At 44.1% G+C, this 26,474-nt stretch overlaps 1 protein-coding gene across 1 annotated transcript in view; it reads left to right on the top strand.

Annotated features, from left to right (window-relative positions):
• CSMD2 (CUB and Sushi multiple domains 2) overlaps positions 1-26,474 on the top strand; it is a 797,331-nt gene that overhangs the window by 476,455 nt on the left and 294,402 nt on the right. Inside the window, 1 exon segment of the mRNA XM_064281672.1 lies at positions 8,077-8,259. Within this exon segment, the coding sequence (XP_064137742.1) occupies positions 8,077-8,259 (183 nt within the window).

Here is a 26,474-nt window from a genome sequence, read left to right as displayed (position 1 = left end):
GCCATTGAAGGGTAAACAAGCCAGAGACAGTAACGATCAGGTTTTTATTTTTGGACCATCTCGGGCTGCTTTGTAGAGTAGGGAATAGAGGGAGGAGTCAGGGCAGCCACCCAGGAAGCTGTTGCAATCATGCAGGTGAGAAATTGCTGGGGCTGAGCTAAGGCAGTGAGAGAAGGGCTGGAAAGCAGAGAGTGCAAAGATGTTCAGGCAGATGAGCCAAGAGGAGGTGGTGAGTGAGAGCTGGGTGGGAAGAGAAAGGGCAGAATCCAGGCTGATTCCCAGGTATCTGGCCTGGATGACCTCCACGAAGCTTTTCCAACTGTACCAGCCCGAGGCAGGAGCTCCCTCCTTTGTTTTCTCACAGACAGGTCATGTGATCAGGTCCACCCACCTCCACTTCCCTCATCATTTACCTTGCAGTTATTTCTATACCCAGCTGATCATGAGTTTTCCAAGAGCAGAGGCCATGATCAGTTCATTGTTTATCTTTACTTCCCAACATGACATTTGGCACAGTTTTCATGTAATAAATATTAGCTGAACCTGTGAAGAATAGACAAAGAAAGTGTTCTGTACATTCTGGGCACAGTGCTAAGCTCTGGTGTACCATGGTCAACAATACGTAATCAATCCTTGCCTTCATGGGACTTACACTCTAGTGGGCGGGGAGATGAGAAACAAGAAGGCAGACCTGGCAGCCAGCTGGGAGTGAGGGGGGCTGAACTGGTGGATCAGCTTGTTCCTGATCCCAAACAGATGGTAAGCTCTGTGAGGACAGAGATCTCTGACCTGTTCTTCCCAGTGCCTTACTCCCAGTGTCTGAAACAGTAATCGATGAAATATTTCTTGAATGAATAGAGGAACAGTTACAAAGGGCTATCAGTGCTATGAAGGGGAAGAATGGGGTGTTAAGAGAGAAAATGAAAAGGAAAAACCTAAGATGCATGGTCAGGGAAGCACCTTTGAGAAGGTGACATTTTAAGCTAAAATCTGTAGTGAGTTTTGCATATGAAGGGGAGGAGGAGAGGGGATTATATCTCAGGCTGAGGGAAAAATAAAGAAACAAATGGACATATGAAGTCCTACCCATTTAGAGAAGCAGTAAATCAAAGCCCAAGCTTGGCCTCCCACATTCCTCAACATGGTGCTTCCCTTCTTAAAAAAACAAAACAAAGCAACAAACAACAAGAACAAAAAAAACCCTGTTGCCATCGAGTCAATTCCGACCTGTAGCAACCCTATAGGACTGAGTAGAACTGCCCCATAGTGTTTCCAAGGAGCAGCTGTTGGATTTGAACTGCTGACATTTAGGTTAGCAGCCATATCATTTAACCTTAGAGCACATCAAATAGTCCATGAATTTATAGAGACACATGACGTGATTCCTTCTGTAAAGACATTCTCATAAGAGAGGATTCCAATTTGGTATTAGAAATTGAAAAACCTGGGGCGAAGACAATGCGGTTAATCACACATGAGAGGGTTAGAACAGCCAAGAAAGGGGAAAATAAATACACACTGCAGCCTCAGCTATGATGAAATCAGAGGTGTCTTTGAAGCTCATGTTTTCTAGCTTGCGTTTGGTAGGAAAAAGAGAGAGGAAACACTGATAAAATGGAATTATATTAAACCCAATAATTGGACATTATATGCATGATTTGCTCAAGTCAGAATTTGGTTTATCCGTCTGGAATCCTGGGCCCTGATCTCAGACTTGGTCAGCACCTGACCAAGAGGCCCAAGGTCAAGTGCATTTGAGGATGGGCAATAGAGCACAAGGAATCCTCTGCAGGAAGGCAGGGAGCCCTGGTCTCTTTGCTCCCAGTGGGGGGTAGAGGGTGACACTGGGCTTGAAGGAAAGGCCCAGATCAAGATGAGTATGTCCAGGGAACAGAAGCCAGCCACCTGTCCCCTCTCTCCCACTGGGAAGGAGCTCCCATATCTTACCCTTCCCTGCTCTGCTCTTCCTCTCCCCTCACCCCATCTTGGTTCTGTGGTCAACAAATTTCCCTATGCCTTGAACTTGTTTTAGTCATCTAGTGCTGCTGTAACAGAAATACCACAAAGGGAAGTTTATTCTCTCACAGTTCAGTAGGCTAGAAGTCCAAATGCAGGGTGCCAGCTCCAGGGAAACGCTTTCTCTGTCGGCTCTGAGGGAAGATCCTCGTCATCAGTCTTCCCTCCGTCTGGGAGCATCTCAGCACAGGAACATCAGGTCCAAAAGACATGCTCTGCTCCTGGAGCCACTTGCTTGGTGGTATGAGGTTTCCAGCTCACTGCTTGCTTCCATTTCCTTTTTATCTCTTGCAGGATAAAAGGTGGTACAGGCCACACCCCAGGAAAACTGCCTTTACATTGGTCAGAGATATGCCCTGGCTAAGGGTGGTGTTACAACCCCATCCTAATCATCTTTAACATAAAATTACAATCATGAAATGGAGGACAACCACACAATCATGGCCCAGCCAAATTGATACATTTGTGGGGGGGAACATAATTCAGTTCATGACAAACCTGTTTACCAAATGCTCCCTTAAACCCTACTTCTCTTTGAGGTCACCATTGAGGTGACCTCAAGGTCACCTTGAGGAAGCTCTCTCCAGTGCTGGCAGCTCATTTCTTCACACCTTATGAACTTCACATTTGAGAGATGGCATCATGTCCTCACTCCCCGATGCCATTCCACCTCATCTCCTTTGAGCTTATGCCATCTCCAACTCTATCACTTTCTACCCTTCCTCACCAATTAGCCTTTTCATCTCTATGCCAGGACTTACTGTCATCTTGCCTCTCATTTCCTTGATTTTCTCAGTTCCTTTCAGCCCATTCCCCTGTGGCTGCAGCAGACCTTGTTGTTTAAAAAAAAAAAAAATTTTTTTTTTTTTTCCTTGAAATCTCAACTTCATATGTCCTGCTCTGGGGCCCTCTGTCCCTTCAGCTCTCTCACTCTGTCACACCCGCTACTCCTGTTCACCACCCTTTCCTTGACCTCTCTATTTCCTCCTATCACCTCCTGCTGTTTTTATTTCCTTCTGTCTTTAGCCTAAGCTCCTTGGATAACAATTAAGCCATTCTTTTCAACTCCTTGGAGTCCCTGGGTGATGCAAATTGTTAATGCAATCAACGGCTAACTAAAAGGTTGGAGGTTTGAGTCCACCCAGAGGTACCTTAGAAGAAAAGCCTGGTGATCTACTTATTAAAAATCAGTCATTGAACACAAAAAGAAACAATTTTTGATAGTTACAAGGGAGGGGAGGGGTTGCGATGGAAAAACACTAAATAGACAAGAGATAAGTGGTAACTTTCGTCAAGGGTAAGACAGTACATGGTACCATGAAAGCCAGCACAACTTGTAAAAGGCAATGTCATGGAAGCTCCATAGACACATCCAAACTCCCTGAGGGACTGAATTGCTGGACTGAGGGCTGTGGGGACCATGGTCTTTGGAAACACCTAGCTCAATTGGCCTAACATAGTTTATAAAGAAAATGTTCTACATTCCACTTTGGTGAGTAGCACCTGGGGTCTTAAAAGCCTGTGAGTGGCCAAGATACTCCACTGGTCTCACCTCTTCAGGAGCAAGGAAGAATGAAGAAAACTAAACATACAAGGGAAAGATTAGTCCAAAGGACTAATAGACCACATCTACCACAGCCTCCACCAGACTGAGTCCAATGTAACTAGGTGGTGCCTGGCTACCACCACTGACTGCTCTGGCAGAGATCACAGTAGAGAGTCCCAGACAGAGCTGGAGAAAAATATAGAACAAAATTCTAACTCACAAAAAAAGACCAGACTTACTGGCCTGACAGCGACTGGAGAAACCCCAAGAGTATGTCCCCCAGACACCCTTTTAGCTCAGTAATGAAGTCACTTCAGAGCTTCACCTTTCAGCCAAAGATTAGACAGGACCATAAAACAAAACGAGATGAAAGGGGCACACCAGCCCAGGGACAAGGACTAGAAGGCAGGAGGGGACAGGAAAGCTGGTAATAGGAAACCCAAGGTAGAGAAGAGAGAGTGTTGACATGTCATGGGGTTGGTAATCAATGTCATAAAACAATATGTATACTAACTGTTTAATGAAAAACTAGTTTGTTCTGTAAACCTTCACCTAAAGTACAATTTAAAAAAAAAAAATCAGTTACTGAAAACCCTATAAAACACAGTTCTACTCTGATACACATTAGTTGGTGTCAACTTGTTTTGTTTTGTTTTGGTCAACTCCTTGCTCCATTATCTTTTCATTTCTCCTCCAAGCCCAACCCACCCCTCCATCATTCCTGTTTCCCCTTTCTCCAGTCATACATGAACCATGAGACTGAGGACTTCTGGGGCAAGTCACACAGCCCTGCTCAGTGTGCCTGTAAATGAGTAATCTCTGCCTCAGTGCACCCAGAGCTGCATGCCCAGATCCATCTAGCCATGATTTCTCCTGCTCCAGGGTGACTATTGCAGACATTCTTGTCAAGGTCAAATCTTTCCCTGCCTTTCAGCAAAGACCATGACCTCCTCTACTTAGAAAATAGAACCTAAATGAAATCATAGGATCTCTCTCAACTTCCTGCCATCCTACCTAAAACTCGCCACAACTACCTCTTCCCTCTTCACTCCTGTCCCAAGGAAAGAGTCCTTCTGATCTCATGACCAAGCCCCCAGAGTGCCCTGGATGCCCTGCCTTCCCAGGGCCTCATGCCATCATTCCCCATTTCTCCTCCATATCTTCAGTCAATCATCCAATCTCTGTCTCCGCTCTTCCTTAGCATTTCAATGTGGTCAAGTTTCTCCCATCTTCAAAACATTTTTTTAAACCTTCCCTCAGGTTTCTCTCTATTCCTTCACTACCAAGAAACACTTTCTTTGAAATCATCTGCTCTTCCTGTCTCATCTTCCTCATCTACCACTGGACATTGGCTCCATCATCACACTTAATCTATTCCTGCCAGTATCACCAATGACCTGTCACTAACCTGCTTTTCAGTCCTGTCTAAACTTGCCTGCAGCATATGATGCTGTTGGTCTCCTTGAAACTCACTCTCCTGTCAGCCTCTGTGAGTCCACTCTCCCCAGGATTTTAATCTATCACTCGGAAATACTGGTGTTCCCCACTGTTCTGTCCTGGATTGATGCCTCTTCTCACTCTCCTTGAGTGGTCTCATTCTTCTCATGGCTTCTTTGATTATCTTTCAGCTAAATCCCCAAATCTATTTCTAAAACTTTCTCCTGAATATAAGACCTTTAGAGCCACTTGCTCCCAGATATTTCCATTTGGAGGTCCCACAGGCACCTCAAATCTCAGCATGCCCTACTTACTGATGACCCTCCATCCAGACCTGCTCCTCCTCCTGAATCCTTGCCTTAGCGAAAGCACATCCAGATGGCCAAGCCAAAACCTGCAGTCATGTAGACTTTATTTAGAATGTTGGTATGTTCTTCATTTTAGATTTTTTTGCATTAATTTTTACTTTCTAAAACAAATATTGGACTAACATATATTTTTTCTTGATTATTGATATTTTTGGTGCCCCCTTAAATTTAGTTCCCAAGGTGAATGCCTCACTCTCCTCACCCTCGTCCTGACCCGGCCCCCCAAGTTTGAGTTAGGTGCTTTCATTGTACATATTACTCTGTGTGATAAATTCCTATTTTCTTGTCTGTATTTTGACTAGATGTTCGCTCTTTGAGAGCAGAGACCATATCCAGATCCCAAGGGTCTAATACAGGGACTGGCCCACAGTAGATGCTCATTACACATTTGTTGGTTGCATCATTGGAGGAAGGAACAATTGGGTGGGTGTGGGCACATGCAAAGGGCTATGCTTACAAAATGAAGAGAGCTGGGCAGATTCCATCCCCTCCTAAGGACACTTGTTGTCTTGAACTGATCACAGCATTAGACAAGCCACTTGGGCAGGTATGCAGGTGGATGTACCCCACATTTGTATCTTCTACAATACGGTGAGGCCTCCCTACCAGCCAACAGCAAACCAGTTGCCAAATCTACTGCGACTCATGTGGCCCCATGTGTGTCAGAGTAGACTTGTATTCCACAGAGCTTTCAATGGCTGACTTTTCAGAAGTAGATCACCAGGACCTTCTTCCAAGGCACTCCTGGGTAGACTCAAACCTCCAACTTTTCAGTTAATAGCCAAGCACATTAATCATTTGCACCACCCAGGGGCTCCCCGAGTCCTAGGAAGCCTTAAATCTGCATCCTGCCCCTGGCAGCAGGATCCAGCTCTGACTTCAGATGTTGGTGATTTTTAACTAGGGCCCTGAATGCCTGGCTTCACTGAAGTGGCAATCCTTGCCAGGGCCGTGCACCCAGACAGCGCATGCTTGAGGACATCCTGGAAGCAGGGGGGCTCTGCTGCTTACTTTCCAGGTCAACTTGTCTCTGGGGCCCTCTTTTCCTTTCCTTCAGGTGTCCTGAAGCTCTGGGACCTGGGGCAAAGGGACCATGCATCTTCCCAGGAATGGATGGTCCTGGGAATATATGGCCTTAGTGTATCCCCTCTCCTACCCATTTCTGAGCATGGGAGAAACCAGCTTTGGAAAGGGTTCATATGTGTTTTCTACAGGTGTGTGTGTAGTGGGTGAGGCCAAGGGGTGTATAAGATGAGAGGTGGGAAATCTGACCTATACTTGAGATTCCTCAGACCTGATACCTGTTGCCATTGGACACACAGACCTCCTTATCCCTCACTCCCCACACTTGAGGACCCTAGAGGTTTGATCTAGATGACACCTACACCCAATCCCAGTCATAGAATGCCTTGTTCTGCCAGCTGTCAGCAGAGGGCTGGAGGTCCTGGTTTTGCAGGTAACATGAATGCAACAAGCAAGAGCCATACAAGACGGTGCCTGGGGCTAGCATAAGCAACCCTGATTTTCCAGAAGCCCAACAGATCTGTACTTCTGCATTTGCAGACTCATCCCTATTGGAGTCACACACAGCAACTTCCGGGGGTGGTTCCTGACATCCCATATTGGCATCTACAGAAAAGCAAGGACCCTTTTAGCCTGAAAACGCTGGGAAGGTATCCAAAAAAAACCTCCCTGATGGCTCCAGCTCCCCTCTTTCCCAAAACACAGGAATTTCACAGTCCTCACATTACCATCTGCCATTTCATTTGTTACGTTACATCCTTCCTGCTGGACTCCCACCTCCTTGAGAACATAGTTCCTCCTCCTCCCCCACTTTTTCCTTCTCTTCCCCTCTTTCTCTGGTCTCCCTCTGGTCACCTCCTCCCTTCACCTCTCATAGCACTAAGAACAGGCCTGGTGGGCCTTGGCCTTCACTTGCTGGCTGACCCATTAGAGGCCAAGGTGAGCACTGATCCTGAGACTCCAGAGGAGACTCCAGAGACTTGGCAAAGCAGCCTCCTTTCCTGAAGGATCCTAATAGACTCCCCACGAGGCAGCCGGCCATTCATTCTCACATAGCCCAGGCTCCAGAACTCTGTCTTGGAACCCGCTCCATGTCTGACTCACGACTATTGAATCAAATGAACTTTAGGTACATACTTAATGAGTCATTTGTTTCATTTCACGTGCGCCCAGCTGAAAATGAATTACAAAATGCCTTCATAAATGTACGTCCATATCAGAAGGCATCGAATCTGATTCTCACTTAATTTCTAGTTGAGGGAAAGGCGGGCAGCAGCTCAGCTGTCTTCACCTGCCTTTGCAGCTCAGGAATGGATTGGCTACATTTAAGATCTAGCAAGTGGCATACATAACCTAGATGCAGAGTCAAGTTCAGTAAGGAAGTCTCCAAACTGCAAGAGGTAACCCACCTTCCCTGAGTGAAAATTTCCAAGAATCTGAGCACTTACATGAACACAGAGGATCAGACACTTGATACCTGTAAGGCCCAGTCATCCTAGGGTGCTGTGTTTAAACAGGACCTTGCAGGGTTTCTCATGAATGTAATTAATATAATTAACTGTCCCACCTGTGTCCCCCCTCACGGCCACTGACTTGTGGCAGAGGTACAGCAGAGCACGTAATGTGGATCTTCAGCTCCAAGAGAGGTATCAAGTCGCCTTTTGTCTCTGTTTTCTTGTCTTTCAGAGATTGAGCAGGGCAGCTGCGGTGACCCTGGTATCCCTGCCTATGGCCGGAGAGAAGGCTCCCGGTTCCGCCATGGTGACACACTCAAGTTTGAGTGCCAGCCTGCCTTTGAGCTAGTGGGGCAGAAGGCAATCACATGCCAAAAGAATAATCAGTGGTCTGCTAAGAAGCCAGGCTGTGTGTGTAAGTGAGCGGGAGGCGGTGCTTTGAGGGCCCCAAAGAGAGTCAGGGGGCCCACTTACCAGCAAGTCCAGGGGCCCCATCCTTGAGACCTTGCAGGGTTGTAACAACAGCTTCACTTTGGTTGGTTTCTTTTATTCTTTGGGGCAGTGCTTGCTGGGTCCTCATTCCTGGTGGTAAAGTACACTGTAGCACTGAGAGTGATTGATCTTGGCATTCAGGGACCTTCTTCAATGCCATCTTTCCCTCCCTGGTGATCCTTCAGAGCAAGGTAGAGGCCAATGGGGCTTGGTCCGCCAGGCTCAGACTCAGGGATTTTCTCTTCATCCTTGATGCCACCGGTGACACCATGCAATTAATCCGGGGTGGAAGAGAATGCAAGCGTGTGGTTGTAGACTCTGTACCAGCATCTGGATGCTATGGAAAACCATGGCCTTGACAGAATATAACGAGTTTCCTAAAATTGCTCTCTTTTGGATGGGACTTAGGGAGCAGCGGGGATCGAGCTATCTTTGCATTGTTGATCCTTTGGGGAAGGGGTTAGCGTTGAGTGCTCTGTTATAGGGAGATAACAGGTAACCTCTCAGATGATATAACCATACTTTCTGGTGCAAATGATGTCTTAATTAAGTCTTGGGTCACAGTGGAATTGATGAGGGTGAGGGAACTGTGTGTAGCAATGGGAGAACCAGGCATGGTCATCGCTGGGAAATCAGAGGCTCTGGCTTCTCTGGGATGTCACTTCTTATTCTTCCAACCCTTGCCACCCCACCTCCTCCTCCATCTCTTTCAGTCTGCTTGTCTCAGGTCAGCCTAACCCTCTGACCCTTCCCCCACATGGGTGGGCTTCTCTGGACCTCTGAGTTCTGCACACCAGAGAATGGTGGCCTCTTGGGGCTGGGAGAGTAGCCTGGGAGACCACAATGGAGCACCAGTGACTACTAAGAGTTTGGTGTCTGAGATGGTGAGTTAGGTCATACCACAGAATTAGACTTTTCCAAAAAAAAAAAAAAAAACTTTGGTCTCACAAAGCATTTTTGATGACTTGTGAGTTTATTTATGTAAAAATTCTTACAGAGGTTTAAAAATCAAACCACCCTTAGATACACATTTAACAAATCACCCTTACTGGAAAGAATGGAATGGCATGAGATCTGCCAGTCTCTGCTCGCCGATGTAGTTAGAATATGGAGCCCTACAGTGTTAGCCTTGTAGCCCACCGGGACTCCAGGGGACCAGGAGGGGTGGGGAGCATCACCAGGGAGCAGCTCAGGGCACGCAGCAACAAAGGGGCTGGGAGTTGTAGAGACCAAGCCCAGACAATGGTGGGTGAAAGGAGTCGAGCTAGGCAGGGGGCAGGTTTGAGGCTGGGCTTCAGAAAGTAAAAGCATAGACTGGAAATCTCCAGGGTGATGGGGCTTACTCTCTGAAATCCACCCAGATAGAACAAAGCAGGGAGAACTGGAACAGGGCCAAGCCCCTGGGGCAGAGAGCTGGTAAGAATAATGTGGGAAGCAGAGCCAGCCACCCACTTGTTCTTGTTAGCTGCCATTGAGTTGGCCCCTGACTCATGGTGACCCAGTGTACAACAGGATCCATAGGGTTTTCACTGACTGATTTTTTGGAAGTAAATTGCCAGGCCTTTCTTCCTAGTCTGTCTTAGTCTGGAAGCTCTGCTGAAACCTGTTCAACATCATAGCAACATGTGAACCTCCACTGACAGACAAGTAGTGGCCATGTATGAGGTACATTGGCAGGGAATCGAACCTGAGTCTCCCACATGGAAGACAAGAATTCTACCACTGAAGCATTAGGACCAAGATCAAGTTCGCTGCCCCGCAAGCCAAGAGATGTAGGTAGCAGAGTGCTGGGGAAAAGCCTTAGGATTTGGGGTGGTGAGTACCACTTGAGTCCTCCAGGAATTTACTTGACACTTTGACTCTTAAGAGTAGTTTTAAAAAATGTTTTGAGAATCTTCACTAATCCTGCTGCTCAGCAGGCTCCCAGATTCCAGGAGCAAGGCTGACACCCACAGTGAGCTGGGCACTAATGGCAAGCAGCTGAGTGACAGAGGGGACACAGCAGCCCCAGCAATTGTGAATCTGTGGGGAAACCCTGGTGGCGTAGTGGTTAAGTGCTTCAGCTGCTAACCAAAGGGTCGGCAGTTCAAATCCGTCAGGCGCTCCTTGGAAACTCTATGGGGCAGTTCTACTCTGTCCCATAGGGTCGCTATGAGACGGAATCGACTCGACGGCACTGGGTTTGGTTTTTGGTTTGGTTTGCGCTCTGTGGTTTAAAACAAGGACGTGGAGCCTGAGCCTGAAGATGATAACTGTGAGCCAGGCAGTCTGGGGGACCGTCATGGCATTTCTTCTTCTTGACGATTATGGGATGTAGGGGAACGGCATCACTAAGGCACTGTAATCACTTAGGTGTGTCTGGACATTTGAGTGTAACAGAGCACAACTTGAGTCTCAGGGATGCTGATGTCAGTGGACAAGGCGAGAGAGCCAACTGGCCCAGTGCCTTTGCACCACATTGCAAGGTTGATTTGCATTTCATGAAGGCAAGGGGTCACCATCTATCAGCTCTCTCCTGGGTGTCCAGCCCCGAAGTCGATGCTTCCTAGACTGTCCTCAGGGAGCTCACAGTCTAACAGGTGGTGAAAAGGAAAAGAGGGTGATAAAGAAAGGCCTGATGCACTGACATAACCTTGGATTCGAATTCTGGGGCCCTGATTTTAATGCTAGTTCACCTACTCAGCTGTGACCAGGGCATCTCCTCTCTCTGGGTTTATTTCAGTTTACTGATCTACCCGACAGGGTAGCACTCCGTTCTGACTCCAAACTTCTATGCTTCTATGTTCATACTTCCAGGAAGAGGTAACTGTGACGTGAACAAACCAAAAAAACAAGTTGCTGTTGAGTCAGCTTCGGCTTATGGTGGCCCCGTGTGTCAGAGTAGAGCTGTGCTCCACGGGATTTTCAGTGGCTGATTTTTCAAAAGTAGGTCACCAGGCTTTTCTTCTGAGGCACCTCTGGGTGGACTCAAACCCCCAACCTTTTGGTTTGCAGCCAAGCACGTTAACCGTTTGCACCACCCAGGGACTCCAGCGCATGAACAGTCCCGACATTTTCCACCACAAATGCTTGAAAACTACTTCCTGAAGCAGATCATTACAGAGCAGGTCATACTTCGATTCAGGGATATTAAACTTTGATGTCCTGCTCCTGACTCTGGATCAAATATATCATGGTGTGTGATCAATAGAAAAGGCTCGGCATCTGTAAACATCTATCAAAATGCAAAATAGTAAAGTTGATTGCTGCATTTTATAAAGTGTTCATAAATGTACACACAAAAGCCCCTCTAGCAAAAGGCATCATAACTGTCCTACGTTGTTGTTAGGTGTCATTGTTAGGTACTGTCGAGTCAGCTCCAATTCATGGTGACCTTATGTATAACAACGACATGTTACCTGGTGCTGTGCCATCCTCGCAATCGTTGCTATGTTTGAGCCCATTGTTGCAGCCACCGTGTCAATCCACAGCACACGTTAATCACAATAAATATGAATACAATATTTAGCAAACAAAAATGTTCTTTCCTTCTGAGAATATAAAGGGGCTTGAGGAAATTGTTTTGATGGCTCAAATCTCTTTGAACAATTATCCAAAGAAGTGCAAAGCAGTGCATTCTTCTTTCCTGACACAGGGAACTGCCCTGCTGAGACTACACAGATAAACACTCTTTCTTCCCTGTCCCACAGCATTTTCTGCAGCACGTGGAGACTTCAGAGCCATTTCATTGGCTTTTGGACTGCCCTGACAGTGGTAGATGCTCAACAGATGATCTTTTCCATCTAGGTTTTCAAGAAGGTGATGTTTCTGACAACGAAAAGCATTTTTAAAGAAAAGATGGAACCAATTTCTTTTTTCTTACTCTCGTAGTCCTTGGTTAATTCACATCTCCAGGGACCACTGCTCAAATTAGATGAAAGTAGCACCCCATTCCATCCATTCAACAATTTTGTTGAGGGTCTACCACATGCCAGACACCAGGCATTGCATTCAGAGCTATTCAGTCTCTGCCTATGCAATTTTTGCTTAACCTGACTGTCTTGGTGAGAAAGCCTTGGCCAGGTTGCATGGATTCTTCACCTTCCCAGAAGCTCTACCCATCTTACTCCCTTCTTTACAAAAGGATAGGAAGCCTTTCTCATACAACCATGTCCAGTTTTCCTTTACAAGAGATGCAATGAGAAGGAAGGTACAAATAACTCTGATGAAGGTTTGCACAATACTCGATGCTATGTTGACAGGCGAGCAGAAAGCTTCACACTTCATAAGGAAGCCAGGAAACCAATTATCAGTCCATTAGCAGCCACTTTCAAAAGAAGTTTCAAAACAACCTTCACCAGAGATTTGCCAAGACTGCACAAATGTGCTCTTTCCTTCGCCATGTTGTAAACCGCTGTGGGAAGGTGTGAATCCTAATTGCTCAGCTCCTAATGTATATGGCATATGTGGGAAATGTGAAGGCAGGACCTACTGGGATCTAGACAGTGAAAGTTCCTAATCTGCAGAGTCTTGAGAGATCCAGGGAGGGAGAAGGGGGTGCTCAAAAAAGTGTCTCAGAGGATACAGGGCTTGAGCTGGGCCCTGAAGAGCTGGGAAGTAAAGAAGGGTGTCCCACACAGGGCTACTAAGGGAAATGGTTCTCTTCTAGTACCCTCCTGTCTGTCCTCCCCTCTCTGCACACACACACACACGTACAGCTTCTGGACAAAGGGGTAGGTTAGGTCATAGGGTCATCAGGAAGCCGGCCTCTCCCAAGTACCGTTACTCTAAGTCAGGGTTTTTCAACCTAGGCATTACTGACATTTTAGACCAGATAATTCTTTGTTATGTGGGACTGTCTTCTGCCCTGTAGGATGTTCAGCCGCATCCTTGACCTCTACCCACTAGATGCCAGTAGCAATCCAGGGGAGGAAGTGTGACAGCTAAAAATGTCTCCAGATATTGGCAAATGTCTCCTGAGCACAAAATCATCCCAGGTTGAGAAGCACTGGTCTAGGATAACCTGAAGAAAAAAAAAAAAATCGTTGCCACCGAATCCATTCTGACTCATAGCAACCCTATAGGACAGAGTAGAACTGCCACCATAGGGTTTCCAAAGCTGTAATCTTTAAGGAAGCATCTTTCTTCCGTGGAGCAGCTGATGGGTTCAAACCACTGACCTTTCAGTTAGCAGCCAAGCACTTAACCGCTATTGCCACCAGGGCTCCTTCCCGAGGATAACCTAGTCTTGTCAGATCCCAATATGATGAAATCTTTGGATTTGTGTTTTTAGTGGGGCTATGATTAAAGTGGAAACCCTGGTGGCATAGGGGTTAAGGTACTATAGCTGCTAACCAAAAGGTCGGTAGTTCAAATCCGCCAGGCGCTCCTTGGAGACTCTATGGGGCAGTTCTACTCTGTCCTATACAGTCGCTATGAGTCAGAATTGACTCAACCGCAGTGGTTTGTTTTGTTTTTTTTTTTATGATTAAAATCTATAGAATCATAACAGCGAGAAAACACAGAGTAGGGAACAATCCCAATACTAATTAAATGTTTTATCTCATTGGAAAGAGATGAAACTTACTGAACAACTTTATGGGAATTGGCCTTTTGTTCTCCTCATTTTACAGATATAAACAAAGTTCCAGGAGAGTAGGTAACTAGCTCAAAGATTATAGAACTGTTAACGGTGGGCTGGAATTTGAGCTACTAATTGGCAGAGCATCAATCTGAACCAAGATTCCTACTCCAAGTCCTGCACTTTCTCCATTGCACCAGATTTCTAGAATTCAAAGGTTCATCTGTAGCAGCAAGGGCAAGGAATTCTTAGAACAAAAATACTAGGCCAGAGTACAGAAGGAAACTGTTGGCTGAGTTACACCCGCATAGTGACAAGGGTTGAGAGGCATTAAGCAGATTAATGGAGGATAGATCCATCACCCTCACTGGAAGTCTACCAGTGTTGAAGCCTTTTCCTAGTCTTTACTTTTTCTCATTTCTTCCATTTATCCATTCATCTTTCACTTACTGGGCCCCTGCTATGTACAAAGATTCGTGAGAGGACATGGGTGTTTCTGGTTGGGCACAAAATTCTAAACTGGAGGACCCCGGGGAATGATCCTGCCAGAGTTGAAGGGGCTGATCTCTTTGTGTCATGACCTACATAGTAAACCCGTGGCCGTCGAGTCGATTCCGACTCATAGCGACCCTATAGGACAGAGTAGAACTGCCCCATAGAGTTTCCAGGGAGCACCTGAATTCAAACTGCCGACCTTTTGGTTAGCAGCCGTAGCACTTAACCACTATGCCGCAAGGGTTTCCTACCCACGTAATATGCTATGACTATTTCAAGAAGTATCTGGAGTTCAAAGGCCAATACTCAACATAGGTCTTTGGTGTGTTCTAGTTTTTGAAAAGCTTTTAAACAAACAAAATACATTTAATCTCACTGCCTTGAACCAAAACTGATTTCAAATTTGGTCGTTCTACATTGATTCTTAAGAAGCCCTGGTGGCACAACAGTTAAGCGCTCGGCTGCTAAGCGAAAGTTGGCAGTTCAAACCCACCCAGAGGCTCCACAGGAGAAAGACCTAGCAATCTGCTCCCATACAGGTTACAGCCTAGAAAACTCTATGGGGCAGTTCTCCTCTCACATGGGGTCGCTCTGACACCTAACAACAACATATTGACTCTTATTCATGTGCATACATATTTTATTTTAATCAAAATGAAAATACCATTTTGCACTCTGTTTTAAAGTTCACATTGTGTTGTGTATCTTAACATGTTGCTACATGTCTTTTATAGTTGTGGCACTTAACATCTACAGAATGCTGTGCCTTGTGAATGGACCATCACTTACTAAACTACTTATGTTTATTTTGTGTAAGACTGTAATAAACATCCTCATGCATATGGATTTTTTTCCCTCTGTTGATTTATTTCCTTAGGATAAATTTCCAGGAGTGAGTTATTGGTCCAGGATGTGAACATTTTTATACATCTTGATTCATACTTTCATGTGGCTCTTCCAAATGTCGTATGGTTCATAATGCCAGTAGCAGAAGCTGTAAGATGCAGGGTTAGATTCATAAAATATGTGGCCTTCCCATCCAGAAACCTGGCACATCTCTCTTTGTGTTCATCTACTTTTATTTTTTCAAGTAGGTCACATACATCACTTGTAACCTTTATTAGCGTCACCAAACCTTCTCAAGTATTTGGGTGGCCTTTTAAAAATTGCTAATTTAATAGGTACGAGTTGTACATGTCCCTACAACACACCCTGCTGACTACTGCAAAGTGCCAGATGTTATGGTAGTGGTGATGTCATTAGCTGCTGTTGAGTTGGCCCCTGACCTATGGTGACCCCACATACAATGGAACAAAACACTGCCCAGTGTGACACCATCCCCGTGATCAGTTGCAGACCTGACTATTGTGATCTGTAGGGTTTTCATTGGCTGATTTTCAGAAGTAGATAGCTAGGTCTTTCTTCCTAGTCCATATTAGTCTGAAGCTCTGCTGAAACCTGTTCAGCTTCATAGCAACACCCAAGCCTCCACTGGCCAACAGGTGGTGGCAGTACATAAGGTACACTCGCCAGGAATTGAATCTGGGTCTCCCACATGGAAGTCGAGAAGTCCACCACTGAACCGCCTTTGCCCCCACAGATGGTATGATAAGTGCTTTGAATCTGGATCCAAAGATGAATTGGATGTAGTCCTTGATCTCAATAAGCTCTCCCTAAAGTGGAGGTAGACATGAGGATGTAAATGACAGTGATACCTTGTGATTTAAAACATAGTTCTTCAGTTAGAAAGTATTGGTGATACAGACACATTTAGGATCTGCTCTATCAAGATTCATTCTTTTATTCAGCATATGTTCTTTGAGCATTTACAATGTGACAGGCACCATAGTAGGTGTTGAGTAAGAGAATGACAGCTCCTTGCCTCATGGAGTGCAGACTTGAGGTCTTTTCCGTTAAATAGTTGGGCCTGGAAGATGGGAAGACAATGGTGGGGCCTTATTGCAAAAGCAGACATCTAAGTGGCAGTAGTGGCTTCTGCCCCACTAAGTAAAATGTTCATGGGAATAGGAAGGCCTGAAAGACAGAGAAACCATAGTATTTTGGCCTGTGTAACAGAGGGTTGTTCAGTGGATACACTCATGCACACACATACACACATGCACACTGCCAGTTTGGGCATTTGGCTTTGTGGTGGTTCCTAACAGGGTGGGCTACTACCAAATGGATGTGAGTGAAAGAAGAGAGGTGGGTTTACGGAGTAGGATTTGGAGAGGGACTGCTGCCTACCCACTGGCCAGAAGCATGTCTCTGCTGTGGGCAAGAGACATTAGAGTGGCGCCAGAGGGATGTCAGAATTTCCATGCCAGAACACTGGACATGGACTTCAGTCCTGGCCTTTCTGCAGTCAGGCTGGATCCAGCCCTGTGTAGCAGTGATGGGAAGCATTTGCTATTGGCAGTCCTTGCCCAGTGACTCTCTGTACTAACATGTGGCTCCTAAAAAACAAAAAGCAAACCCATTGCCAGCAGGTCGATTCTAACTCATGGCGAGCCCATGTGTTACAGAGTAGAACTGAGCTCCGTAGGGTTTTCTGGCCTGTTAATCTTCATGGAAATAGATCGCCAGGCTTTTCTTTTGTGGCGCTGCTGGGTGGGTTCAAACCTCCAAGCTTTAGATTAGTACCAAAGCAAAAACCAAACTTGTTGCTGTTGGGTTGATTCTGACTCAGGGCGACTCTGTTACAGAGTAGAACTGCTCCATAGGGTTTTCTTGGCTATTATCTTTCCGGAAGCAGATCGTTAAGCCTTCCCTCTACGGCACCACTGGGTCGATTCAAACTGCCAACCTTCACGTTAGTAGTTGAGTGCAAAATGAATGTTTGTACCACCCAGTGACCTATGTGGCTACTAGGGTGTTGGTATTTTCCTTTTCAATTCGAAGCAGCTCTTTCTATATTGTGGATAGGAACCTCGTGTGGTATTTGATATTCATATTTCCCCAATCTCTTGTTTTTCTTTTGTCGTTTGGCTTTTTCGCGTGGTACCGTTGTTTTGCATTTTTACATAGACAGATCTCTCTATATTTGTGATTTCTTTTCAAAGCTGACAAAGTTATCATTCTGCCATGAATCTGAGAAGCAGTTTGTTCTATTTTTGGTTATTTGTCAGTAATTTGATTTTTTTTTTTTTAATGTAATTCATTAATCCATCTGGAGCTTGTTTAGATGAATATATAACATTGTCCAAACTATTATGTAGTTTTCCAACACAATTTATTAAGTAATTCATTTCCCTTTTGATTTGAGGGAAATGAATTGTTTTATCAGACGCCGAATCCTCAGATGTAGTTAAGTCTGTTTCTTGAGTCGCCACTTTGTTCTGCTGCTTCATTTCTATCTTGTACCGATATTAAATAATTTTAATTGTTGTTTTATAATATGTTCTAATATCTGGCAGGGCTGGAAACTGCTTCTTCCTCCTTTAATTATTTTCTCTTTCAGAATATTCATTGTTATTCTCATCTGTTTGTTCAAGATTAATTTTAGAATCATTTTGTCAGAGTAAAAAAAAAAAATCCTATTGGGGTTTTGCATCTGTGCTCCTGCTAAACTGTAAATTAACTTGAGGAAAATAGGCATTTTTATAATACGCAGCCTTCCCGTCCAGAAACAAGGCATGTCTTTCTTTTTGTTGGTCTATTTTCATTTTTCTAAATATAACAGCTTTGTGGTTGTCTTCTTATAGGTCAAGCATTTCTCTCGTTGCCTTTATTTTTAACTAGACAGGTGCTTTTTTTCACTTCCCCTCCCACTTCGACCTCAATGCATATCCATGTTTTCTCTGCTTCCAGTGGCTGAAACCAGGCATTCCCTGTAAACATATATTCCCAGATTTCCCAAGATATGTGCAATTTCAAACACCCTTTTTCTTGGCCCAGACAATATGATCATAGTATCCATAGTCCTCGGAAATTGCCTTTTTCAATTGTTAGATGCCAGAATTGGGATCTGCTAAGGTTTGAAAACGTCGGACTCAGTGTAGGGATAATATTCCTGGGAACTGCATGTGATCGGGGCAGGGGCTGTGAGCTTCCTCTGCGTGATGTAACATTCTCCTTGTTCCTCTAGGTTTACCTTAAATGTCCCGTTGACCTGCAGGTGGTCCCAGGAGAGGATTAGCAAACAGTCTGGGGATTGCTTTGGTCTAAATTGGTGTTTCGAGCCAATTCGCAGAAATTGAAAACGAGTATGTGCAGTTCCAGGACCCCCTTCCTCTGTTAGCCCGTCCTCAGGGACCTGGAGACTAAAAACCTGTGGTCTCACTTTCCTGCTGATGTGCAGAGCTGGGGGTGGTCTGCTCTGCAGAAGGACCTTCGGTTTTCCAAAGGGGTCATTTTCTTGGGTGGAAAGCCTGTGTTGGTGGCCAGAGGTAGGGAGGATCTCTTTCTGCTCCTGTACTGCAGAGTCTACACTATGGTCAAAACTGAGAAGTGTGTGGGACCTCAGGAGGCCAGGGCTGGGGGAACTGACCCTGGATGAAGGAAGGACCGACAAAGAAGACCCTTAGATTTCCTACCAGAATGTCCAAGGAAGTAGCATCAACATTTGTCCTTCCAGGCCAATGTGGGTCGCATATATTACTTGTTACCTTTGTTTTTAAATAGGCAGATGCTTTATGTGGGGGAGAGGCCTCTGAGTTGAATGAGGTCCTCATATATATGTATGTATATACATATAGATATGTATATATATATATATATATATACACACACACATATATACATATATATACACATATATATAAGGCAATTTTATATATATATAAAATTGCCTTATATATAAGGTTACCATGATTGCAACTAACAACAACTGAAAGGGTACTCAGTCATTTTTTGGGCTCCTACTATGTGCCAGTTTCTTGGAAAGAGTTTTGTGCATTCCTGAAGGATTTTGTCCCCTGACAAGATGACAGCCCCATGAGGCATGAGGCTATGATGCTTGTGGCTGATATCTTGTGAATGTATGTTGTTGCTATGAGGCTGGCTAGGCTGAGGCTGCCATAACTCAGTTGTTGTGATGGTGGGGGCACCTGGGGTCCATGAAATGTTGACTTCCATGTTGATGTCCCAGTAAGAAATGGGATGCATTGTCCAGTACCCTGACACTACAACTCGATGTTGGGGCAGCCTGCCTTTCCTTTAATTTGCATGTAGCAAAATGTGGAGGAGGCAATTATGCTGGGCAACAGGGATGATTCTCACATTTTCTCTCCAAGAGCTCACAGTCTAGTGGCTCGTAGTCTAGATACACACATACTTTTGATATAAAACAGTCTCTGAATTATTGCAATAATTGATATGCTCACAAAGCACCACCAGAATGTAGAGGAAGAAAAACTCATTCCAATTGTCAGATTCTCGGAAGACATCTTGGAGGACCATAGCACAGACAAAATTCTAGCTCAGTTCAACCAAAAATCTCCCTAGAACCAAACCAGACTGAAAATATAGCTTAGTTCAGGGCCCACTCCAAAAACCATATTCCTATAGTTAAGAGCCCTGGTCCTGGGCATATTGGGACCAAAGCTACATTGGTAGAATGGAGACTAGAAAAACTGACCAAGCTTTAGGAATTGAGCTGAGCAGGGGCACTTGTGTTGTCCTTGTTGGTGTCTAAAGGCAAGCATGGTGCAGGCAAACATCAGTCCTGAAGAGTCTGTCCAGGCAGACAACAGTGTGATGGTTCCATTTGACCTGCTCACTCAAGCAAGATCTTCCCTAGAGTCTGGGATTATAGGGAGCAGGACCTGGCAAGAACTGGGCAGGTGCCAGGGGCTCAAGACAAATGGGATGGGGTTCAGGTATTCAGCTCTCCAGTCCCAGAGAGCACTACCATGTACGTTAGGGGGTTGGAGGCTGGAGTCTAGGCCTGAGGAAATGACAGACATGGTTACCCAGGTGTTGTGTTCAGGGCTCATTTTTGACATAATAAAATCCTGGGTGAGTTGACAGCAAGACTTTAAGATTGGAATTGCTGATGTATTCCCTGGTTATCTGAATATCTGACAATGGCCAGAGGGCTTTGGTAAGGAAGATACCAAGACCTTACTCTTCTCAGGTCTCAAAATACCCCAACCGCAGGGGGCAGAGGAGAAGAGCCCCCTCTCCCCTCTCTATTGTTATGCTCTTCATCCTTTCTTCCCACTAGCTTGGTAGTGACTACAGAGTCAAGTTCCTGGTTAAAGGACAGGTTGAGCTTTCTGTTCTCCAGCAGTTTAGTGATAGGCTCCAAGCCAAGCAAAGCCTCTTAGCATATACTTGTCTGGGTGACTTACTAGTTGCATCTGAGTTCTCATGGTCACTCTTAACTTCCTCTCTTCATCAACAGATCTGGAGCCTGTGGGCACCACCAAGGGCCCATCACTGAACATAGGGCCTCTGCAGATCTAGGGGGAGCTCCTTGGAGGGGTCCCTAGCTGGGGGTGCCCACAGTGCACAGGGCTCCGGCTCCTATTTAATCCTGGGCTGTAAATTCTGCTTGCAGAGTGAACAGGGTACCTCTGCCATTCTTACTTCAGTTTTCACTTTTAGGATGAGAGCCAATTGGTTGTTTTTTCTCTGTAAAATGTTCAAGCTACATGCATGCCAGGTGCATTGCCATGGCCTCTCTGCAGACTATGCCTTCTTTATGTACTCTGAAATGTCCAACAGAAAGCAGTTGAGGCAGACTAACCAGTCAGAGTCTGTTTTCACAGCTTGCTCAGAAACTGGGACTTGAAGTTCTACCAGTACCACTTCCTCATCTTTGGGTGTCTTGGCAAATTTGTCATCTCCCTCAGACATGAGTACCTGGTTATCAGCCCTGGACATCATGGGTGAACTCAGGTTTGCTGTTCTCAGGGAGGGCACCTCTCACCTTTTCTAGGGCTTGGTTTCTAGGAGAGCCTTGAGTTTCCTCTCTTGGGCTTATAGGCCCTTCCTTTAGTCCTTACATACAGAAGCAGTCTTCTGGGGGGGCCTCAGCAGACTTGGGTTCAACACCAGAGCTGCTGCCCTTGGGCTACCTGACTAATTATCATCTTGCTCTAAGAGGCTCCCTCAAGACTTCTCATGATATTGAAGGTAGCTCTGTCGGGTAACTATAGACTCCTCTGGATCACTTGGCTTCCCCTGGAGGGAAATCCAAACAAGACATCCTTTCATGAGACAGCCACCAAGTATTCTTTTCCAGTCTTCAGTGAGTGGTGGTCTGAGATATGACTGGACTTGGAGTGGTGGGGATCATGGCTGCTTCTAGATTCCCCGTGAGGCTGCTCTGCTGAAACAGATGGTGGAGCTCTGACAGAATTCAGGTACTTGGGAGAAGAGGACAGGCTCTGAGGACTTCATAACCCCAGTGATACGGACCTACTCTCCCAGGAGCACCTTTTGGGCTGTTGTTGGTGATGATGTTTTGAATTCCTCTGATCTTTTTTGTTTTTGGTGTTGAGAATACACAGGAAAACATACACCAATTCAACTGTTTCTACATGTACCCGCCATTTAGTAACATTGGTTACATTCTTAGAGTTATGCAACCATTCTCACCCTCATTTTCTGAGTTGTTCCCCTCTATTAACATAAATTCACTGTCCCCTAAAGTTCCTATTAATCTTTTGGGTTGCTGTTATCAATTTGATCCCATATAGATAGTTCTTGAAAGAGCATAATGCTCAAGGCGGACTATTTTTTACTAGTTAAGCTTAACTATTGTTTGGTTTTAAGAAGATTTCAGGGGATATTATTGGTTTAAGGTTTAAAGATTATCTCAGGGCAATAGTTTCAGGAGTTCATCCAACCTTCATAGCTCCAAGAAGCCTGGAGTACATGAGGATTTGAAATTCTATTCTGCATTTTCTCCCCTTTGGTAAGGATTCTTCTATAGAGTCTTTGATCAAAATATTCAGTAATGGTAGCCGGGCACCATCAAGTTCTTCTGGTTTCATGGCAAAGGAGGCAGTTGTTCGTGGAGGCAATTAGCTGCACATTCCATATCGTCCTCTTATTTCTGACTCTCCTTTTTCCTCTCTTGCTCCAGGTGAATAGAGACCAATTGTTGTGCCTTGGATGGCCTCTTGCAGGCTTTTAAGACCCCAGGCACTACGCAACAAACTAGGAGGCAGAACAGAAGCACTAAACATGTTATTAGACCAAGTAACTGTGGTGTCCCATGAAATCATGACCCTATACCTCCAACCCAAGGAACCAAATCCCATGAGGTTTTTGGTTGTACATAATCAGTCTCAGCAGCTACTTTTTTATTTATTTAGTCATTGTTGTAAATATATCTATCACACAACTTTTGCCAATTCAACTTTTTACAGGTGTACAACTCATTGACAGCGATTACAGTAATTAACTGTACAGCCCTACCCTTAATCAATGCAATATTTCCATCACTGTTAAACTCCTCCTTTCCCCCTCCCTCCTGCCCCTGGTAAAAAAATAAAAAATAAAAAAAATTTTTTTTTAACCACTAATAAATTTTGTTCTCTATACATTTGCCTTTTCTTATCTTTTTATATAAGTGAGGATATACAATATTTATCTTTTTGTGATTGACTTATTTTACTCAGCATAATGTCTTCCAGCTCCATACGTATTGTGGCATTTATCAAGACGCCATTTCTCCTACTGACTGAGTAGTATCCCATTGCATGTATGTACCACATTTTGTTTAGCCATTCATCTGTTGATGGGCATTTAGGTTGTTTACACATTTTGGCTATTGTGAACAGTGATGCAATGAACACTGGTGTACAAGTCTCTGTTTGAGTCTCTTCTTTCATGTCTTTTGGGTCTATATGTAGGAGTGGAATTGCAGGTAGTTCTGTTTTCAGATTTTTGAGGAACTGCCACACTGTTTTCCATAAGAGCTGTGCCATTTTGCATCCCACCAGCAATAGATAAGGGTTCCAGTTTCCCCACATCTTCGACAACATTTGTTATTTTCTGTTTGTTTTATTTATTTTTTTTATCTTCGCCATCCTAGTGGAAGTGAAATGGTATCTCATTGTGGTTTTGATTTACATCTTTCTGATGGGTAGTGTTGCTGAGCATCTTTTCATGTGTTTGGTAGCTATCTGAACGTCCTCTTTGGTAAATGTCTATTCAAGTCCTTTGCCCATTTTATGATTATTTGTCTTTTCGTTGTTAAGTTGTTGAAGTTTTATATATATTTTGGTTATTAGATTGTCCCAGTCAGTAGCTTGTCTTTTTCACTTCTTTGGTAAAGTCTTTTGAGAAACAAAAGTTTTTAATTTTTATGAGGTCCCATGTATTTATTCTGTCTTCTGCTGTTTGTGCTTTTGTTATTATATTAGATAATCCACTGTTAAAATCTATGCCTGACAGCATTTCCCCTGCTTTTTCTTCTAAGAATTTTATGGTTTTAGTTTTCGCATTTAGGTCCTTAATCCATTTTAAATTTGTTTTCGTATATGGTGTGAGCATGAATCCTGTTTCATCTTTCTGCATATGGAAATCCAGTTTTCCTAGCACCATTTATTGAAGAGACTCTTTTTTCCCCATCAAATAGACTTAGTACCCTCGTCAAAAATCAGTTGACCACTGATGTGTGGATTTATTTCTGGACTTTCAATTCTATTCCTTTGGTCTGTGTGTCTATTGTTGTATCAGTACCAGGCTGTTTTGATTACTCTCACTGTATAGCATATTTTAATATCAGGATTGTGAATCCTCCTACTTTGTTCTTCTCTTTCAACATTGCATTAGCTATTCAGAGCCTCTTGCCGTTCCAAGACAAGCGATTACAGTAATTAACTGTACAGCCCTACCCTTAATCAATGCAATATTTCCATCACTGTTAAACTCCTCCTTTCCCCCTCCCTCCTGTAAAGAAAGCTGTTGGAATTTTGATTGAGATTACATTGAATCTATAGATCACCTTGAGTAGCACTGACATTCTAATAATATTTAGTCTTCCAATCTATGAACATGGAACATCTTTCCACTTATTTAAGCCTTCTTTAATCTCTTTCAGCAGTGTTTTATAGTTGTCATTATATAATCCCTACACATCCCTGGTTAGATTTATTCCTAGGTATTTTATTCTCTTAGATGCTATTATGAATGGAATTGTTTCTCTAATTTCCCTTTCAGATTTCTCATTGCTGGTATATAGAAAACCATCTGAATTTTGTTTGTTGACCTTGCACCCTGCAATTTTTCTAAATTCCTCTATTAGATCTAGAAGATTTCTTGTGGTCTCTGGGATTTTCTATGTATAGGAGCATGTCATTTTTGAACACAGAGAATTTTGCTTCTTTTCCAATCTGGATACATTTAATTTCTTTTTCTTGTCTTATTGCTCTGGCTAGGACTGCTAATACAATATTGAATAGAAGTGGTGAGAGTGGAAATCTTTGTCTTGTTCCCAATTTCAAGGGGAATGCTCTCAGCCTTTCTCCATTAAGTATAATGTTGGCTGTGGGCTTTCTGTTATTCCCTGACTCATATTGAGGAATTTCCCTTCTATTCCAATCTTCCTTAGGATTTTCATCAAAAAAGAGTTTTGGGCTTTATCAAATGCATTTTCTGCATTCACAGAGGCAATCATGTAGTTCTTTTCCTTTGTTCTATTGATGTGGTGTATTGCACTGACAGATTTTCTAATGTTGAACCATCCCTGCATGTCTGGAATAAATCCCACTTGGTCATGGCGTATGACTTTTAATATGCTGTTGGATTCTGTTCACTAGTATTTTGTTGAGGATTTTTGCATCTATATTCATAAGAGATATTGGCCTGTAGTTTTCTTGTGGTGTCTCTGGCTTTGATATCAGGGTTGTTTGCTTCCTAGAGTGAATTATGGAGTAGTCCTTCTTTCTTTATCTTTCTGAAGAGTTTAAACAGTATTGGTGTCAATTCTTCTCTAAATGTTTGATAGAATTCCCCAGTGAAGCCCTCTGGTCCAAGACTTTTTTTATTGAGAGATTTTTGATTACTGATTTGATCTCTTCACTTGTTATAGTCCTGTTGAGACTTTTTATTTCCTCTTGAGTCAGTTTGGGTAGGTTCTGTGCTTCTAAGAATTTGTCCATTTCATATAGGTTATCCAGTTTGTTGCTGTATAGTTGTTCATAATATTCTGTCATAACTCTCTGTATTTCTATTGAATTAGTTGTAATGTCCCATCTTACATTCCTTATTTTGGTAATTTGCATCTTTTCTCTTTTTTTCTTTGTCTGCCTAGCTGAAGATTTGTCAATGTAATTGATCTTTTTCAAAGAAACAACTTCTGGTTTTAGTGATTCTCTCTATTATTTTTCCATTTTTGAATTCCTCTGGTCTTGAGAGAAATAGGGTGAAAAAACCCTGACAAGGCCTGGGCTCTTAGAATACATCCCGCCAAGTTACTTTTCTCCCCAGCTGTGTCTGGCTAGCCAGGTTAATAAAAGGAACTGAAGGTAACTCCTGCCTATCATGGAGACTGACTGGGATTTGCCCTGGTAGCAATGATAGGTCCCTACAAGTATCATTCTGGAATCTTGGATGCTGGGCATGGGCAACTGTGGGGCCTCATGGGAGTGCAAAGCACTTTTGTGTAGCTCTTGTTTGGGACATAGAAAGTCTGAGTGATCAGAACACCCAGTATACCCTCGACATAGCACAGATTATCAGAACCCCACAATGAGACTGAAGACGGAGAGAGTATTCAACACTCTGGCACAGGGCTGTTCAGCACCAGATATCCCTTTTCAGCTAATAGAGTGTGTCTCCTTTTATAAGTTGATCTACCCGCAGAGAGTGGGACACAGAATCATATAGTTAGCAACCTGAGTAGTGATTCATTCCTACAAATGAGGGGTTTCATCAGAGTCTTCTGGATTTGGAGTTGCCTATTCATTCCTTGAGGGGGAAGAGGGACTGAGGACCAGAGTTCAAACCTACTGGTCTGGGATCATGCTTAGTTAAGAAGGTAGGCTATGCTGGGGGAGGGATGGATATACCTCTCTCTTGCTGCCTCAATAGACTGCTTGAGAGTAGGAGATACACTGAGCAGACACATGAGTGGAGACACATTGTTAGCAGTAGAACTGGGACGTGTTGTTTCAAACTCGACC

This window comes from Loxodonta africana, chromosome 3 (assembly GCF_030014295.1).
Source record: "Loxodonta africana isolate mLoxAfr1 chromosome 3, mLoxAfr1.hap2, whole genome shotgun sequence".
Lineage (NCBI taxonomy): Eukaryota > Metazoa > Chordata > Mammalia > Proboscidea > Elephantidae > Loxodonta > Loxodonta africana.
Note: the sequence above shows the minus strand (reverse complement) of the source record. Positions and strands in the feature narration are given on the sequence as shown.